At 26.3% G+C, this 20,702-nt stretch overlaps 3 protein-coding genes across 12 annotated transcripts in view; 2 read left to right on the top strand and 1 right to left on the bottom strand.

Annotated features, from left to right (window-relative positions):
• LOC122848633 (myotubularin-related protein 3) overlaps window positions 1–20,531 on the top strand; it is a 35,998-nt gene extending 15,467 nt beyond the window's left edge. For 3 of the 5 annotated variants that reach the window (XM_044146837.1, XM_044146836.1, XM_044146838.1), the window contains exon 8: window positions 18,936–20,041. In XM_044146837.1, the coding sequence (XP_044002772.1) occupies window positions 18,936–19,353 (418 nt within the window). In that variant the 3' untranslated portion in view covers window positions 19,354–20,041. Of the gene's footprint in view, window positions 1–18,935 lie in introns of all 5 variants that reach the window. The other 2 variants (XM_044146845.1, XM_044146840.1) reach the window with 2 other exon arrangements.
• Window positions 473–18,155, bottom strand: LOC122848636 (phospholipid-transporting ATPase VB-like). 6 transcript variants are annotated; one of them, XM_044146852.1, is made up of 7 exons: window positions 16,999–18,155; window positions 14,238–14,814; window positions 1,975–2,250; window positions 1,739–1,907; window positions 1,306–1,659; window positions 845–1,187; window positions 513–691 (listed from the first exon to the last, which is right to left on the bottom strand). In XM_044146852.1, exons 4-6 carry the CDS (start codon window positions 1,766–1,768, stop codon window positions 849–851), a joined length of 723 nt encoding a protein of 240 aa, XP_044002787.1. In that variant the 5' UTR covers window positions 1,769–1,907; window positions 1,975–2,250; window positions 14,238–14,814; window positions 16,999–18,155; the 3' UTR covers window positions 513–691; window positions 845–848. The 6 variants fall into 6 exon arrangements, with proteins under 6 accessions (XP_044002785.1, XP_044002787.1, XP_044002786.1 ...); XM_044146850.1 differs by having other exon boundaries at window positions 473–1,187; XM_044146851.1 differs by lacking the exon at window positions 14,238–14,814 and having other exon boundaries at window positions 513–1,187.
• LOC122848634 (elongation factor Tu-like) lies at window positions 7,672–9,887 on the top strand. Its single transcript, XM_044146846.1, has 4 exons — window positions 7,672–7,744; window positions 7,958–8,010; window positions 8,172–9,286; window positions 9,375–9,887. The coding sequence occupies exons 1-4, from the start codon at window positions 7,708–7,710 to the stop codon at window positions 9,832–9,834; spliced, it is 1,665 nt and encodes a 554-aa protein (XP_044002781.1). The 5' UTR covers window positions 7,672–7,707; the 3' UTR covers window positions 9,835–9,887.
• Window positions 20,532–20,702: the final 171 nt, after the last annotated feature.

Here is a 20,702-nt window from a genome sequence, read left to right as displayed (position 1 = left end):
AATAATTATTGTTGACATTTTCAAATACATATAATAAAATTAATGATTATTATCAATTTATATGTACTTGTTTTAATAATAGGAAATTTTTCTAAATTAAAAATTAAATAATTTTTTTCTACATTCTGAAGCATAAGTATGTTCAATCGAAATTGGACCAATACTTACTTGAAAAAGCAGCTTATAATTGAATGTATTGAGAATTTATGTTGGAAATTGTAAGTTGCTTTTAGTTGTGTGAGATTCAACAGTTCTACTTGGTCCCAACACAATCTAGGATTATTTGTCATTAATTTTAGATCACAATAAACGGTTGTATATTTATATGTTTTAATTTTAATCTCCAATCATGGTAATATAAATTTTGATTTACCTATTAACATCTCAAGTTATTTATATTATCGGTAGAAATGATCATTAATCGAATAATATTTAATACTATAATTATAAATCAGTAATAAAACCAATAAAATAATATGAAAATCGTTTTATTATAATAAATGATCCAAAAAGAAAAAAACATATAGGTACTTATATTATTCAAATATTCAAAGAAAACAGAAATAATAATTATTTATTTTAAATTACTTAATCATCAGCACTCGATGATATTGAAGAAAGGTAAATACGAATTTTCGGTGCTGGACCATCAAAGTCAACTATAGTCCTGACTTGGTATTTGGTCTTGAAACTGTATTTTTTACGAACATTTTATTGAAGAACTTCTTTATCAATTTGTTGATGACAACTGGTATAACATATTATCACGTTGCACAATTCTCAAAGTCTCTCTTCCCTCAGAAAAATAAAAAAAAAAAAAAATTAAATAAAATTTTTTATATACTTATTCAACTATAACTATTTTTCAGCCATAATCGTTCTCCTTCTCCTTCTCTTTGCGTGCATATTGTGGCACAACAGTGTCGATTTTTCCCTCTTGAATTCATGATGTCACGATGTGGCTGTGTATTGACAACAACTGTATTACAAATAGCCAACATTATAAGAAATTCTTGAAGTCTATGACGTGCATTTCCAATTAATAAATCTTCTTTTAATCTTGTACATGCCATTATATCAACATCTTCACCAAGATGAGCATAATCTTGACCACCAACAATACATCGTCGAAATATCATTTTGTTTATTGTCAATGTTCCAGTTTTGTCTGAGAATACATATTGTATCTAGATAATTCAACAGAATAATAAAAATACAATTATTTTTTTTTTATAATAAAATAAATTGTCCTTTATTAATAAATTAACATTACCAATTAAAGTTTATATTTCTATATCAATTTACCTGACCCAATTCTTCAGTGATATTTAAAGCTCGACATTCAGCTTTGCATCCAGTTTCAGGATCATGAAGTTCAGTATCATGACCAATATGATAAACTTGTCCAACTTTAGCCATTTCCATTGTAACATATAAACTAAGTGGTATCATAACTTGAAGTATTATAACAAATGTTAAAAATGTTAATATACCCTCGTAATTTGAATTACTAAAATCTGGCAAAAAAGGCACAGAGGTAGTTGTTTTGAATGTTGATAGCCATAATTTACAACCAACAGCTCCAACAATACACATTACAATTAGTATCAAAACACACCATATTATATCAAGATTCATTTGTCGTTCTAATCTTGAACGCTGTAAAATAAATTATCAAAATATCATTAGTTTTATTTTTTTCCAAGCCAACAAAAATAAACTAACAATGATAACTTACTTTATAACGTGGACCACCATTGTCCAGCATAGCTTTTGTTTCGTGACCAGCATAAACAACAATTCCCTTGATGAAATCCGTATTTTTTAATAAACATTCACGTAATAAAAGATTTTCAGTTGTCACTGGTACTCTGGTACCATTTGGATGTACAACAGCTCCATAAAATCTTTTGATAAATAATTGAAAAATTTAATAATATATAATTTATAAAAAATGTTTATTGATATTATTACCTGTAAATTTTTGTGCTTGGTTGATCAACTTCAACAACTGAACGAAATTTTGATGGTTGAAATGTATCTTGAATATCTAAAAAACCTCTAACAACTTGTCGTTGTTTAAGATTTGTTTCACCGTCTAAATTACAAGTATCCAAAAGTGCAAAACCCTGAGGATCACTGCTTCGTAATAACAATAAATCAGCTGGTACAATTTCATTGTTTGATAAATGTATAAGGTCACCAACCTTGACGTCTTTCCAAGGAATTTTTGCATATCGATTAACATCACTGAAAAAAAAAAAACGCAAAGAAATATATAAATCAATAAATCAATAAATAAAAATCATTTATTTATTATATTTTTGTATAAAATAATTCATTGAAAATCATGATGAAATGATAAAAAGAATATTTCAAGTTTTTCCCACTGTAACTCAAACAATTCAAGTCAAACACGTGAATTTTTTTTTCTTTCTTTATCTATCTGTCTACCTCTAGTTAAATAAAAAAAAAGTATATAGAAACTATCGAGTATATAACATCTTGAGTGTGTGCTATGCCAAGAATACAACTAGCATTGTGGTGCCACGATCGAATCAATTGACTGCATTTTATTCTATTAAACTTTTTATTATTTTTTACATGCTTAGTATCTTCAACAAACCATACACAATTTAATTCCAATTAAATTTAATATTGTTACAATATATTTAACATTAAAATTCATTATTTCTACAAAAAAAAACACTTGTCACGTATTTTATTATTACCAGAACTTCATTAGGGATTTAAATTATTTTTATTATTATCATTATTATTAAGCGAAGCCAAATGATAACCAGAAAAAAATTAACCAGTCTCATCTAATGGAGTTATTATTATAATTATTGTTTGTCTATTTTTTTTTTATTTATTTTTCTAAAATCAAAAAGAAATGATTATAAATAAATTGGGATAAATTTATTCACTTACTATTTTTTCGATTAAATTTGTTTATTAATTATTTTTGATTTATTGTTGTTAATAGTTGCTGTTTTTTAATATCTGTCCATTTAAACTTGGTGTGTCTTAGAAGCCTCGAAGAAGCGTCCCTGAACCGGTCCGTGAGTATAAACTGTCGTACATAATATTTCTTTTTTTTTTTTTTGCTGAATTAAATTGCAATGTAAGTCTATATATTCACAGAAGGCATAACATATTTTTTTATTTAAAAATTCTCCCTTCTTCTATCATCATCAACAATCATCAATAAAGTCAAGTTACGCGCCATTGATCGACTATATGACTATTCCAAGACCAAGACCGAGACCTTAACAATTCATTGTAAATGTACTTGATTTTGTTTTGTTTAATTTTTTTTTTTTTTTTTTAATTTGTTTTTTAACTTTTGTCAGGGACAATCGATTCAATTTTACTGTGCACGTTTTTTCAATCAACTACTGTTAATCAAAAATTGTTGGTTTCATATAAAATTCTTGAAACTATTCATGCGGTAATAATGACTTTCAATTCAACAAACTACATTACAAGTTTAAATTTGTCATTATGATATTTCTGAGAATATATATAATTTTTCTTCAAACTTATTCACTTGGATAAACTTTTGAATAAATAAATACTTCACATAGCATTGAAATATATAATTTAATTTCTTGATAAAAATTAATTAAATATTCAACGCTAGCAATGTATATTAAATCGAAATAATATATTTGAATCAATTAACATTATGAATATTTATAAAAAAAAAATTACATGTACAGATATAATAATAAAAAATTCATAAAATATATTTTTCATTAAATTGTATTTCTTGTGAGAAAAGTTGTATAAAAAAAAAATCTATTTAACTTTCTATACAAGCAAATTACAGATAGAGACAATTTTTTGAAGAAAATTATTTGATTTATAAACTTCTATTTCAAAAAACTTGATTATTTTCCATCGATTTGAGTTTATGTTGAGAATCTTTTAGAAATTTTCTTCTTGATCCTCGATTTGTTTTGCTTAAAAGCTTCAGAGCTTTTTTAATTCTTGTAAGACTTTTCTGTTAGTTAGTACAAGAGGGTTTTTATAAATATTAAGAATTTCTTTTTTCGATAGTGCAAAAGCACCGTCCTCAATTTTGTCAATGAAATTATTTTGTAAATAAATATTTTGACTCATATTTGAATTTGGATAATTGAATAATCCTTTAGCAATCTTTTTAAATCTATTTTTGTTTAACATGAAATCTCCAATTTTAAGATTATGAAATGCTGTTGATGCTATTTCTATCAAATCATTGTATGATATATCAAAAGTCACGAGTTCAATCAATCCATTGAATGCTGTTACTCCAATTGTGTATAAATTATTATTTGTTAGATTCAAAGTTTTCAGTTTAGAAAGACCTTTAAATGTATCAGGTGTAATTCTCATCAATGTATTATTTGACAAATCCAACGTGACTAAGTGAATCAAAGCTGCAAAGGCATTTGCTTCAATAGAAAAAATTGAACAAGGTGATAATTCAAGAATTTCCATGTAATTTTTATTACTGTTAAATGTGTGAGCTTTTATGTTTTCCAAATGGCCATTTTTGATACGTAGTTCTTTCAAATAGTGAAGGTTATCAAATTTATTTGCGAGTTCAGTCGTAAATTCGCAAAGTCTCATCTTTATTATCTTGAGATTTAGCTTGGATTGAAAAGTATCATCATACAAAGTCACTAGACTGTCTCCAAAATAAATCTCGCTCAACCAACTCAACCCTTTAAAAGGATTTTTTGATAATATTATTGGTCCTTTCCTCAAATTTAATCTTAGAACTGTTAATTCTGCACATTCCTCAAAGGCCCCCGCAAGAATAACTGACACCGTCGGCTCTGATAATTCCGCATTAGAAACTTTAGTTTCAACCGACATCAATATATCATCGGCTCTACAAGTTTTAACCTTATTTTTTTCGTTACAAACAATCTTAAGTTTGCCAACAACTTTGCCACATAATACTATTCCGAAGAATAATAAAATTAATAAACTTTTCTGCATTTTTTAAATTCAATATTCTTCACTGAACTTTTACTTTATACTGATTGTCTTTTTTTTCCAACCAGCCATCCACTGAAAAAAATGAACAATAAATATATCATAAAAAAATGATGACATAAATTTTTGAAAAACATATTATTGAAGAAAACTTAAATTTTGAAATAATATTTTAAATATCATGCTAATTCTTGGACAATACATAAGTTTTACTATAAAAACATTTTTATCTTTATACGTTTTTTTTTTTATAAATTTATTTCTTTATATTATCGAAATAAATTAATGTCTGTATTTTATTACTTTCAATATATATGTCCGGGTTTTAAAAGTGTTTTTTATTTTTCCATTTTTTTAAAATGATAATAATGCATTTTTTTAGTGTAATAAAAAATTATCAAGTATTGAAGGTTGAAACAAAATAATATTAAAATAAACACAATAAAAAAAACAATACATATTTTAAAAAAAAAAATTTATCATTTGAATATTTATTTTTTTACATTTAAAGAACAAGGTTACATATGGAATTTTTAATTTTATTGCAGTTGAAAAAGAAAAACTTGATGTTATCCAATCGATTTGAGTTTATGTTGAAAATCTTTTAGAAATTTTCTTCTTGATCCTTGATTAGTTTTGCTTAAAACTACTTGTGTAATGTTGTAATTCTTGAGAGACTTGTTTTGAAATCTTCTTTAGAGGGTTTTCAGCTATATTAAGAATATTTATTTTTGATTCTGCAAAAGCACCGCTATCAATTTTATCCATATCACAAAAATTTTTACTTTATTGTCCAGTAAATATTTTTTACATATTATAATGAATTAATTAAATACAAAAGTTTTTGAAAAAAAAAATTTTTAAAAACAATTATTTTACTAGAAAATTCAATTTTTATAACTTGAGTATTTAAATAATTTTTTTTTTGATAATTTACAGTTTTATCTTTGTTTAAAGTTGAATAATCATTTGAATATACCTATATATGTACTTGTGAATGATTACCTTCTGATTACACAACATGTTATTTTAATGATTTTAATTTGACTATTTATTCATTTATTTATTTATTTTTAAATACGATGTTTATCTTATTTTACCGTTATAAATATACATTTAAAAAATAAAGAAAATTGTTATTTTTTTTTTTTCTTTTTTTGAGCAGCTATACTGAGAACGAAAAAAAAATATATTATACAGAATTTAATAATATTAACATTGAATTTCAGTATCGAGAAATAAAGGGCCACTTTAAAATGCACGCTTCGTCTTCATTAGAGTTGCCGAAGGCAAATAAGATACATGAAATTTAAAATACAACTTGTATGTTTGTTTTTTAAATGAGAATATATTTATCTTTTTTTTTTTTTTAATTTTATTTTGCAATTTATAAAACATTTATCATAAATTGAATATAACGAAAATCATTGAAAATATTTGTAAATATTTTAATAACAATAAAATATTAATAAAAACAATAATTGTTTTAAAAATAATTTACTGTTTTCTTTAAATAAATAAATTCTATTTTTTATTTTCATTACAAAAATATGTATTTTTTTTTGTTTTTTTTTTTTTTGCATAAAAATTTTTATACAAAAAAAAAAATTAAATTTTTATTTTTTTAATTAATTTTTTACTAAACTATTTAAATAAATAAATAAATTAATTAATTTCGTTTTTTTTAACATTTTATTACAATAATATAAATTATCTAAAATTTTTTAAAAATATTTATTGTAATATATGTTATATTATTTTTATGACTTGAAATGATTAAAAAAAAAAAATTTTAAAACTTTTCCGGAATTTTTTTCCATGATTAATTTAATGACTCGACTAGATTCAATTGACAATTAAATTTCATTAAAATTTACACCTTTTTTTTAATTCTACGCAAATAATAACAATCATAAAAAAATCGCTGCTCTGGATTTTTTTTTCCAGGTTGATTGTGTCATGATAAAAAATTATTTCGCATTGTTTAAAAATTTTATAATTATTTTAAATATGTCACGACATAATCAATATATAAATAATATATAAATATGTCACGACAAACCACGCGAATTATTCTCATGACGATAAAAAAAATGATAAAAAGAAATAACAAAGGGTGTATAAAAAATTTTTTTTCGGTTTGCAATTTCGCCCTGTAATACCGGCCAAAATTTTATAGGAAAAAGTTGTTTCTTGTAGTGGCAGTACTGACACATGACATTTTTTTTTTTGGCTTCGAATTATTAGATGGATAACTGTTCAATGTTTATATCAAACTGAAATAAATAGATAATTGACTTGTTGTGATTGTTTGTTATTGTCACATAGGTCGTACCTCACATTATCGTAAACTGTAAAGTCTGGAATATGGCATAGAGAATTTTATCACTTTTGTCGTTGTTTCTGTTTCTAGTTTTTAGTCGGTATTACAGGGCGAAATTGCAAAACGAAAAAAAATTTTTTATTAAAGAAATGCACCCAAAAATTTAACATTTCTTGCAATAAAAATTTATAAATATATTTACATCCAAAATATCAACTATCTATTTAGCAAATATTATCATTACGTAATTCAATTTATTCAATTTTCCATTGGAAAAAAAAAACACAACACTACCGCCATTTTTACTTGGTGTCCACTTTGCCGAGTTACCACTTACCAGTGAATAAAAAAAAAAAAAAAACATTGTAATTTGTGATAAACAAAAAGAAAATATGGCTTTGGTATTAGCTCGAGCTATTTCAATTCCAGGTAATTATTTAATGACAATATAGCAACAATAATTATTTATAATAATCAACAAAAAAAAAGTTATTCGCTTACTAAAATACATTATTTTAGTATTCAATCATTTTCATAATAATCATAACAAGCCGCATGTAATTTTTGGTTAGGAATAAAATGTATTTCAATATCTCCTGGATTGTTTAAATAATTAATCATTAATTTATCATTTTGTTACAGTTATTCGCAGAACACTGAGACACATTGTCTATAGTCATCATTTTTTAAAATGTGTAAGTTAAACAAGAAATAAATAATTATTAATTCGAATTTCTCTCTCTCTGTCTCTCTCTCTCACTCTCTCTATCGCTCTCTCTGTCTCTTATTTCCAACTGACTGAAAGTATTTCAAGATAATGCAAAAATAACCTAATAATAATTTAAATAATTTACAGCAACAAAAACAAGTTGGTGAAAAAGAATCATTACCAAAAATTCAAACTCGTTTTTATGCTGAAGAAAGAGAACATATTGGTGAAAAACCTCATTGTAATATTGGTACAATAGGTCATGCTAATCATGGAAAGTCAACACTAACAGCAGCAATAACAAAAATATTATCTAAAAATGGTTTAGCAACATCAAAAAGTTATAATGCAGCAGAAGAGAATTCAGTTGGCATAAAAATAAATGTTACTCAAGTTGAATATGAAACAGACAATCGTCATTATACACATACTGATTATCCAAAAAATGTTGATTATATTAAAAATATGATTATTGGCACAGAACAAATTGATGGTGCAATACTTGTTGTTGCTGCAAATGAAGGTATTATGTCACAAACACGTAAACATTTAATATTATCAAAACAAATTGGAGTTGAACATATTATTGTTTTTATAAATAAAGTTGATGTTGCTAATATTGAAGGAATTAAATTTGTTGAAATGGAAATACGCAAACTGTTATCTGAAATGGGTTTTAATAGTAATAAAACACCAATTGTTAAAGGCAGTGCATTATGTGCACTTAAAGGTAAAAATAATGAAATTGGGTATCGTGCTATAATAAAACTATTAAGTGAACTGGATAATTTTATACCAACACCAGTTAGAGATTTAGACAAACCATTTCTAATGCCAGTTGAAGGTGCATATTCATCATCTGGACATGATACTGTTGTCATTGGAAAATTAAAACGTGGAATTATTAAAAAAGGAATGACTTGTGAATTTGTTGGTATTAATAAAACATTTACCAGTGTGATAACTGGTTTTAATATGTTTCCTACAACATTAAATGAGGCACATGCTGGTGATCAAGTTGGTGTCCTCATTAGTGGGGTTAAAAAAGATCAAGTAAGAGGAATGGTTATGTGTGAACCAGGTAGTATAACAACACATGACCATATTGAAGCACAAGTCTATATTCACACATCTGAGGAAGGAGGTAAAAACAGAGCTTTATCCAATTTTATACGATTACAAATGTTCTGTAAATCATGGGATTGTTGTGTTGAAATTAATATTCCAAAAGAACAATTGGCTATGCCTGGTGAAGATGTTACGTAAGTTCTTTAATGTAAAATTTGAATTGAAAAATATTTATTCAAACAATTTATAATTAACTCTGTCGTTTATTCATTTTTCTTTTAGAATGCAATTGAAATTATTGAGGCCAATGGTTTTAGAAAAAGGAGAGCGTTTTACTCTTCGTGATGCTTCAACAACACTTGGTACTGGTGTCATATCAAGTGTTTTAAAAAATCTTAATAAACAACAAAGATCAAATCTCTTAGAAATAAAAGAAAATGATAAGAAAAAAGGGGAAAACTCAAGTTTCTGGAAAAAAATTTTTTCAGAATTAAATCGTTCAAAAAGATTCTGGTGGGAGGTTTTGGGTTTAATTGTAACAGGCACTTTTGGATGGCTTTGTTACAAGATAAAGCTTTCCCAGCATGAAAAGAAACTTCCAAAAGAAATTGATCAACTTGATTTATTAAATACAAAATTACGCAAAGAATTGAATGAAAAAGATGAGGAAAGAATGAGAGAATTGAAAGAAAAGCTCATAAAAGTTCTAGACTTAATCATCATTTATATGGAAAAAAAATAAGATTAACCAGTTGATAAATTAACATTTTTCTAAATAACCTATTAAAAAATCAATTTCGATGAGGTTGAGAATTATTCAAAATATTATAATAATTAATATAATTTTATACTACTAGAATAATTGTTTAAACAACGATGAAAAAATGAATAAATTAAAAAAAAACAAAAAAAAATAGATTAATCATTTAAAATTAATTGATGTAAAATCAAAAATATAAAACAATCAGTTAATAAATCAGTTAATTTAAATTTGGATTGTGTATTTTGTTTTACAGGCAATTGACATTTTAATATGATGAAGATAACATGGTACACCAACAATAATAAAAACTACCAACATGATTTGAATTTCCTGTTGCATTTTCAGCACGTAACAACCATTCATTTAAAGCTTTAATATTACCTGTAATTAAAAATAATAAATTAAAACTGAAAAAGCCCACAATATCAATATATTTACCAGTTCTTCTTGATACTTCGATTAGCCTTGCTAATGCTGTAAAATATATTGGTTAGCAATTGTCTAAAATAAAATGCAGCTGTTTCAAAATCAACTTTTCTAAATGTCAAATCAGCCATCATAACAGATGCTAACTCATTATTTGGATCAGCATTTAATAATGTTTAAATGTATTTCAGCTAATTTTTTATGTCCTTCAAGATAGTACGGTTCATTTGGTTTAATATCAGATAAATACTTTATTGATCTATGAATTTCATCCATGTCTAATGATAATTCAACACGACCAATTGTAATTCTACTCTCTTCAATTGTTGATGAAAATATTTGTATTGCCTCATTCATGAATGCATCAGCTTCATCAAATGTTTTAATATCAGAATATGTTTTTATCAACTCAAGATATATTGATGCTTGATCAGCCAATAAAAATGATAATGATGATGACTGATGATGAAATATTTCAATATTTTTATTTTCATAACGTTGTAAATTTTTAAATAGAATATGAATACTTTTACATGCTGTTATTAAACCAGCTTTTAATGCATCAATATTATTTGGATCAATTGATAATATTCTATTTGATATTTTTAATACTTGTTCCCAATTTTTTAATGATAAATAATTAACCAGCTTTTCAATAAATGGTATTGTTAATTTTTCATATCTAACAATGAGTGCATTTAAAATTAATATTGCTTGTTCATTTGTATTATTTATATCATGAAAATTTTGATGTTAATAGTTCCAATAATTTTTTTGAATAATCATTCATTAGCTTTGATAAATAATTATTTATCATTGTATAATTGTAAATCAATTAGTGTTGAATTTATTAAAACATCAAAATCATTTGAATTTATTTTGTAGGATTTGTCAGTGTATTCTTTGGCTTTTTCATATTTTTTAAATAATAATAATATATCAATCCAGCTTTTGATAATGATGTAAAATTTAATTTTCTACGTTCATCATGTATTTTGTTATCAATTTAAATTATCAAGTGTTATCTTTGTTGATATTTAAACTATGTGCTATAATGATTGAATTATTAATGCTGATAATTTTTTATCATCTACATCAATGAAACCTGATATTTGTTGAAGAGCATTTTCTGGACAATTTGTTAGTATATAAGAAACAACTAATAGAATATTAATATTATTAGAATCTTGGTATTTTTTATGTGCTTCTTTGGCATATGGATGCATCATTTTGTAATAATATTGTTGACAGTACAATATGATTATTGCTTGATAATCAGTCTCTTCCATTTTCTCCATTTTGTTGTTGTTAATTTAATTTATTGGATAAAAATCTTTTGAAGAACTGTCTACTAGATCTGGTAACACTGTCAGGATCACATTTACCTGGTTCTTCAAGTATATCAACTGGTGAAATAATTAATTCTTCAAGTTCATATTTGCATGTTAATATTAAATAATAATTATTTATAATTGCAAATGTAAATGATGTTTCAGCGAATAGGTAATCTTGCTAGACCAGATTTCATATCTAGTATGTTTTTATTTTTTTTATACAGCACGTTCATTACTTGATAATTTTATGTAGAATAATTGACGATTTTCATTGTGATATACACAATGATATAAATTTATTGATACTTTTTTATTTATTAAGCTTAATTTTGTTATTAACAAATTTAATAATATACCAAATAGGTATAAAAGTTTATTATTTTTTTTTTGCACTTTAAGCTGGGATTATTCTTTGGTTTTTTAGAATTTAATTTTCTATTTTTGCTTTATTTATTAAATTGTTATTTAATAAATTAGATTTTGTTTATATTATTTAGACAAACGTCAACCGGTGCAACATGTTGACATGTTTTTATTTCTTATAATTATTATTATTATTTCCACAAAAATAACAAGTACATGTGCGCACTCTACTGATGTAATTTAGAAATTTTGTACTCAGAGACTCACTGTAGATACATGACCGGCCGATAATTTTTTTTTTTTTTGTTAGACAAAACCATTTTTACGTAAATGCTAAATCCTATAATAGAACATTGATTCAATTCTATGTGGAATGGAACAGTTTTAATCAGGATTTATATCTTGTTGACAATCATTTATAAATGATCGATTATAATTAAATGCTTATTGATTCCTAGTCGTTAATATATATTTTCGCATACGAACAGAATATTTTATTTTCCTTTTACAACATTTTTTTTATCGTTCATAAAAAATATAATAAAATACTTGTAAAATTTATATTTGTGCTTTTTTGCTAATTATCAAAAAATTACATAACTGCAATGAGTGAGTGAAAAAATTAAGCACTTTTTTACGCTACAAATATATCATTAAAAAAAATATTTCACTTTCATTTAACAATAATTAAATAATGTCACTCACATGTAAAACTATTTAAAGCTTTTTAATCTATTTTAATAATGAAAATTTTTTTTAACATATGCTCCAAAATAAACACGAGTATAAATAACAAAATTAACTCTCTTAATTATTCATCTAATTGAAAAAAAAAATAATGTCAAACTATATCGTTAATATATTAATAATAAAAATTAATGTTTTATATTTTTATATTCAAAAGTTATTTAAATATATATTCAGTCTTTTATAAAGACCCAGTTTTTAATTAATAAAAAAAAAAAAAAAAAAAAAAAAAAGAAAAAAACGAGCAAGATAACGTTTGGGTGTTATTGTTGTTATAATATTATTTTTTAAAATAATAAATTTTTTGATAAACGTAAATGAAAAACGTGTGTACTGTGTTTGTGTGGCTCATATATGTTATTACATACTCCATATTAGTATTACATATATGGTTTTAGCTAATCAAATATATAATATACGCAAGCATTATAGGTTGGCACGATTTTTGTCTGAGTATTTTATCAGATGGAAAAACCCAAGTCAATAATTTTTTTTTCCCTCAATCTTATACTTCATTATTTGGTAACTAATGATGGTTGGAATTTAAAAACAGCCTGTACGTTATCGTCATGTTTTGTGATAATAATAAAAAAAAAAGATTACGCTTGACGTAGATAATAATAATGATAAATGTTTTATAAATATAAAATTAATATAAACTTATCAATAGACTGTGTAAGAAAATACCTAGCAGATAGTCAAGCCACGAATCAAGTGGGGAATGAAAAAAAAAAAACCAGCGAGATTAGTGGGGAGAAAGCCAAAATGTCGACGACTTAAGAAATATAATAATGCTAGTAGAGATTAGTATGGAAATAACTTTTAAAAATGTTAAAATAAATTTAGAAAAAAAAGAAAAAATATTTGTAATACTTGGAAAGATTAAAAAGAATTTAAAATGTCTAGGCTTATACGTGACTATTGTGCTTTGCCGAAGTAAACGCCCCAATATTTCAATTGTGCAGTAAAATCATTTAGCAGAATTTTCGTTAGAAAAAAAAAACATTTTTCTTTTTCATCTTAATGTCTTGACTTTAGATAATTAATTATTCTTATTCAAATAAAAAAAATATTAAAAAAAAAATACTTAAATTACGGCGACAGGTAGAAATTATCAACTTGCAATCTTTAACAAGTATGATGCACATAGGTTGTAGTGTGCAATTTAGAAATTTTACAGGGGATAAAAAGATTAGAGAAGACGAGGTCTTTATAGTCTTCTTGGGGGGATAATTATTGCCACGCGTTTAACACAGTCTAACTTCAAAATTTGCCATGCGTTGTCGGTAGCTTTTGCAATTATTTTAGCATTTTTTAAAATCAATCATAACGATAAATAAATTTAAAAAAAAATATATCTAATCAAGTTAATAATTAAATGCCGTGTGCAAAAAGTTTGTCTTGCCCCTGGCCTCATCGGCTCGGTCAGATAAATAATAATATTTGCAAGCATCAATTTATTTTAACGTATGAATATACTCATTAATGATATGATGTTTAAAAAAAACTTACTGGCATGAGTGACGTATGCACGATTGGCTACAGCGGTGTTATAAAATTGTGGTGTGTCGGTTACTCCAGCTTGGCTTATAATATGTTGCGTTTGCTAATTATGCTGCTGCGATTGTTGATCATGATATTTGGCCGGCATACTGCTCACAAACACAATTTAGCCTCCGAACTTTTATTAACTAAAAAATTTTAGCATCACAACTCCTATCGTTCCACATAGAGACGTTTTTTATAATCACTATTTATTTTAAATAAAAAAAAAACTATCCTTATCGTTGTTTTACACAACCCGTTTTATTAATAATAATATTAAGCCTTAGAAATTTTTTTAAATAATTTAATATATTTTTTTAACTAGCCATAGCCAAGTTATGTTTTATGGGAGTCGATGAGCGACGACGATGAAATTTGAAAAGACAGTTTACAGTTCAAACACCACTCGGCACTCACTCTACATGTACTTTTTTTATGTATACATGTATTATCTACACACATAAATACACACAACTTTTAGCACTGGTGTTGCTAGGCCAAGAGGCGCGGCACGTAACATCCGTTAATTCATCCCCATTCTCCACTGAAATATAATAAATTTTTATTATATTTTTTTGTTATAAGTTTTAACATAGAAAAGAAATAGAAATAGAAAAGGAATAGAAATAGACAAGGAAAATAAATAGAAAAGGAATAGAAATAGAAAAGAAATAGAAAAACCGCGTCGTCAATCGCAGTGGGGAGTCGCGCGCGCGCTATTTTACAAGCCGGCAATTTTACCAACCTTGCGAATTTTGAATAAAAAAAAAATTATCATTACACAGATCATTACACAAACACTAATATTAATGTGGAATAAAAAAATTTTTTAAATTCTCCATTCAACTACTTTCCATCGGTTCTCAATTTGTCACACAAGTAGTTTAATTTAAAATTTGAGTTAAAAAAAAGTTATCGTCATGTATTATGATAACAACTCTTGACATAGATAATGATTAATGTTTTATATACCTAAAAATAAAATAAATCTATCAATAGACTTGGTAAGAAAATACCTAGCCAATAGTCAAATCAATAATCAAGTGGGGAATAAAAAAAAAAAAAAAAACCACCGAGGTTGAAAGGAGAAAGACAAAATGTCGACGAACTAAAAAATATAAATACCTTATTTCAAATGGACGTAGATATTGATTGTTTGGCTATAATTAAGGCTAGGTAAAATATCTAGCGGCTAAGCAAAAAATCTAGCTTTTTACGAAAAAAAACTAATAGACGGTGGGCTGATGAACAAAAACTTGCACAGAACCGCATCTGCCAAATACCTGTTATTTGGTAGTCCTCTAGACCCATAAAACGTTGCACCCAATTGTAGAGTAATGCGGTATGGGTAGGGATTACAGAGTGACGCTCAGCCCCCCACATTACTCTACAATTTAATTTAATTTTTAATTTATTTAACCCCTTTGACTACTTTTTTTTTTTTGGTATGGATTTTTTTTTTATATTTAAAATACAGTAAAAAAAAATAATCTAGCTCGCTTACTATTTTTAATGTAGTTTATAATTCGTGTTTTTTACCTGGCTTACCTGTGGGCGGGTGTCTATTAGAACGGTAGGGAGTAAGTACAACGTGGTATGGCTCTAAAGGACTACCACGGCACTGAAGTCGGATATTCCCCATATAACCGGTATTTGGCTGATGCGGTTCCATGCAAGTTTTTTTGCCATCGGCCCACGGGACCTAGGTGAATTCAGTTCCGTGAAACTATAAGTCCCTTATTTTATCCCTCACCGCGGGAGTGCCACGGGCCTGAATTCTACTACTCCCGAATTTAGATATTAGCCCTACGTGACTATTGTGCTAAGCCGAAGTAAACGCCCCTTTGAAATATTTCATCTGTGTAAAATTATTTAGCAGAATTTTCGTTAGATTTTTTTTCATCTTAAGGTTGAAAGAAATCCCATCGTCGAACATAGTTTGGGCCCGAGAGGGTGCACATCTACATATGCCATATGGTTATAAAAAATATTTTCAGTGCCCCTCTATCCAAAATATATTCACTATACAGACAGGTTCTTGATAGTATGCGTGTCTTAATGATAATAGATGCATTATTTCGTCAATTTTTTGTTGGCGCATCATGACCCCGCATTTGAGCAGAAGTTAAGGAATCAAGTAAAATTTTTAAAGTACGTATGTGCGCGTTACCCACACTTAGAAACAATTAAAAACTTACGTGCTATTTCAGCTTTTGCGCAAATACGCGGTCATGTGGTGCATCAACAAAAAATTGACGAAAGAACGCACTTAATAAAAATTGTTGCACAACAAAAAGGTGGTCAAATGAGAATTTAACAAAAACTGTTTTACCAGCAAATAAATTTTGTTAAACACAGCACAACGAATTTTATTATGCTGGCGCAACAAAATTTATTCCACTGCGCTACAATAATTGTTAGAAAATCAATATTGCTGAACCATAAAAATTATTGTGCTGTTCAATAAAAATTATTCAACCACTAACAAAATTTGTTTTCCGATTAACAAAAATTATAATACATATAATAAAAATTGTAGGTCCACTAAAAATTGTTGTGCTGTTTAACAATTTTTGTAGAACACATAATAAAATATGTTAAAGAGAACAAATATTATTATAAACTTAACAATTTCTACGAGAATTCAGTTTGGCCACCTTTTTATTGTGCTAGCACAACAATTTTTGTTGGAAATTTCTCTCCGTGGGATGATTAAAAAAAAACTTACAGGCATGGTTACTCCAGCTTGGCTTCTAATGTGTCGCGTTTGCTGATGATGTTGTTGATGATGCGTTTTTTAATAATGATGATGCTTGCCTTTGGCCGGCATACTGTTCATCACATGCACAATTTAATTTTTTTGTTGGTTCCTTATAGGAAATTTTCTCAGGATCACGGGAAAAATACGGAAAAAATTCCTACGAATGCGCAAATTGGTTTAAAATTGAGTTTAATATGAAAAACACGGCTAGCCTCCGAACTTTTCTGTCGAAAAAATTTTGTCCCCACAACTCCATTCGTTCCACATAGAAACTCCAATGATTCATAGATATGCTATTTTTTTTTTTAACACGTTTTTTATAATCACTATTTTTTTTTAAATCAACAAAAAATAACCTCATCGTTGTACACAAATTGTTTTATTAATAATAATATTAAACGTCGAAAATTTTTGTAAATAATTTTTTTTAATTAGCCAAGTTTAGTTTTATGGAGTCCATGAGCGAATGAATGCGATGAAAATTGAAAAGATACGAGCGCTTGTTCGTAGTCACTTCGCACTTTAAAGATGCAAGTAGAGATGCAAGTAGCTGTACTTACATTGACTTACATGTACTTACATGTACTTTCTTTTTTATATATACATGTTTCTTTTATCTACACACAGAAACACACACAACTCTTGGCACTAAGGCGTGGCACGTACAATCCGTAAGTTCATCACTCGATTCTTTTTTTTTTTTTTTTTTTTTTCGTGATATGAACGAAAAATTGAATAAAAAATAGATATTAAAATAAAAGACGTACAAATATTATTCAAACAAAAAAAAGAGCACGGATCACGATGCACTCAGATGCACTGCCACCGGAAAAACAGCTTCGCCAATCGCCATGGAGAGTTGCGCGCGCGCTATGTATTTTACAAGCCGGCAATTTTACCAAACTTGCAAATTTTAAATTAAAAAAAAAAAATTATCATTACACAGATGTATGCAAACGCTAATATTAATGTGGAATAAAAAAATTTTTTAAATTCTCTATTCAGCGTCTTTCCATCGGTTCTCAACTTGCCACACACACATTAGTAATTTTTTTTTTTTTTTATCCACAAATTGATTTAAATTACGTAATGTTTTTAATTTTTGCAATGTCATAGATAATAATTATTTATTGTGACATGGTGCTCACGATTTTCATGAATTTTATTTTAAATAATAAATAGTAACTAATAGTAATAGTAAGTAGTAACTAATAGTAATAGTAATTTAGTAACTGTATATGAACGAAAAGTGAATGTTACTTTGGGAGAAGGGGCTACCGGCCACGGCATCAAATGTTTTTGAGGAAGAGTAGGAGAAGGCTTATCTCTAGCCTTTTGGAAGAGACATAAAAATAAAAAAGTTAAATTTGATTTCAAATTATTTGTAGCGCTGTCAGTGCCACCTGTTGTTTAATTTATACAGTAATTTTATCTATTCTCTCTTCTACCGACGATGCCGGTTGTCCTTGTCTCTGTTGTTATTTATTATTATTTATTTACTATGTACTGTCATTATTCATTAACTGTCAATCTGTCATCTCCAAGTCGTAGAAAAATAACACATGCTCAATCAGCAAACTAAAAAATATTAATTAAGATTATTTTTTTGTTGAAATTTAAATATTATTGTAGATTTTCATACAAGTATGTTAACAGATGTTTTTAATAATAATCTATTATTTATATATTTTTTTTCAAATAATATATTTGACTTAAATAACGAACTGTTTTATAAGCCTACTTTGAGAATTAAAATAAAAAAAAAAGATAAGAGAATCAAGTGTTGGAATTTTGGTTTGGTCGACGCAAACATCATTGCAGGTATAATAATATTTATCAAGTATTTAAAAAAAATTAAAATTAAACAGTTTAACAAATGTTTTTTTATTTAAAAATAATTACAGATGCTGTGGTAGAATATTTTGTGCTGATTGTTCTGAAAATTCAACGCCTTTACCAAGTGAACAACTTTATAATCCAGTCAGGGTTTGTAGTGAATGTTTTTCTCGATTGCATCATCATACAAGTCCATGTCAATGTGCACGAAATATAATTAAAAATCAAGATAATGATATAACAGAAAAAACAACAATAACATTAGCATCAACAACCGTAACACCAACTACTCCAACAACATTAACAACAACAATAACAACAACAACAACAACTACAACAACAAATAATAATACAGATTTAACATCACTACTATGTCCAAGATTAAAAATTATTTCAGTATCAAAAGAAGGCTGCGCTGAGGCTTCATTACAAGCAAATCAGCAAAAATCACAACCGTCCACGGTGACGAGCCAGGCAGTCAATTAAAAAAAAAATTAATAATTTTAATTATTTATAATAAAAAAAATATATATATTAAATAATGGACTTGGCAATTTAATGGACGTTGACATGATAATTTTAAAAGCTAAAAAAATTAACGAAACGAATCCCAGCTCCCCTCGGTGTTGTTCCACGATCCTCGAATTTATACAACAAATTTGTAAACAAAAAAATATAGCTATATTATATATATATTTATGAGAACGCGCACTGAAAGATGAAGAAAAATTAAACGAGTAGGCTGACGCAGAGTAATTTAATATTTATTTAAAAAAAGTTATTGATAATATTTCTACGAAAATTATTGTCGGTGCGAGATAAAATTGTAATGTCGTTGAGATTAATTAATGAGAGGTCAATGAAAGAATTTTATTGTGTTTGGTATATCAGTATACGAGATTGTAAATATCTTGATTAACGTGCGAAGACTATTATGATAATAATACAAAAAAAAAAAAGTAAAACAATTATTAATAAAATTAATTATGCCTTACGCACGTGACTCAAGAAATAAATGCGATTTGATAGGCTGTGACAGACGTCTCGTTACCGGGCACGTTCATGATTGGACTGATGCAATGGTTTTTAAAAAATTATAATTAATTGGCTGCCCGGTTTATGTTTACGTAAAAATATTTTATTGTATTTATATATTGTCACAGTATAAAAAAAAAAAAAAAAAGTATTGGTATTATTTTATGTTCAATAAACATAAACAAATCAGAAATATCAATATTTGGTAGTCATTTTAAAAATTTAAAAAACAAAACGAAATCGTACTTTTCTTCTTAATTATTAAGAAAAAAAATCTTTAATTATAAACAAAAAAAAAACTAAATAAAGTATTGTTTGATAAATTTTATTTTAGTGATATTTTTAAAAAAAGAAAAAAAAAAAAACATTTTTTTTAATAAATCAAATTGGCCCGGCATCATCGAGCCTGCCGTGTCATCATTAAATCGCGAGACATGTATATAATGTATTAATTCAGTTTAAATATCCTTGCGAACAACTAACCCATTTATTTCTGGAAAAAGCAAAACATATTTTACAAAAAATAAAAAAACCAGACAAAATAAAGTTTCATTCCGATTTTGAAAATAAAAAATAAACTAATTTAAAAAAAAAAGTCAAGCAACAACTTATACCCAGCTGGAATGAAATAAAAATCAAACGTTATTATATTGTCAATATGTTGATTATTTATTTTAATACTATTATCGCATAATTTTTTCCTTTTATTTAAATAAGAAAACAAAATATCCTTAAAAATACAAACATGTACATAAATATATATTTTTTCTTTTTCTTTTAGCATTAAAAACTTTTAAGTG

The sequence above is a fragment of the Aphidius gifuensis genome, linkage group LG2 (assembly GCF_014905175.1).
Source record: "Aphidius gifuensis isolate YNYX2018 linkage group LG2, ASM1490517v1, whole genome shotgun sequence".
Taxonomy (NCBI): Eukaryota; Metazoa; Arthropoda; class Insecta; order Hymenoptera; family Braconidae; genus Aphidius; species Aphidius gifuensis.
The sequence above is the reverse complement of the archived record's forward strand: the minus strand, read 5'-3'. Positions and strand labels throughout refer to the sequence as shown.

Coding starts and splice junctions, on each gene's coding strand:
- LOC122848636 (XM_044146847.1), bottom strand. CDS start 4,995: ATGCAGAAAAGTTTATTAATTTTATTATTCTTCGGAATAGTATTATGT.
- LOC122848634 (XM_044146846.1), top strand. CDS start 7,708: ATGGCTTTGGTATTAGCTCGAGCTATTTCAATTCCAG. Junction 8,011..8,171: donor GTCATCATTTTTTAAAATGT/GTAAGTTAAACA, acceptor AATAATTTACAG/CAACAAAAACAAGTTGGTGA. Junction 9,287..9,374: donor ATGCCTGGTGAAGATGTTAC/GTAAGTTCTTTA, acceptor TTTTTCTTTTAG/AATGCAATTGAAATTATTGA.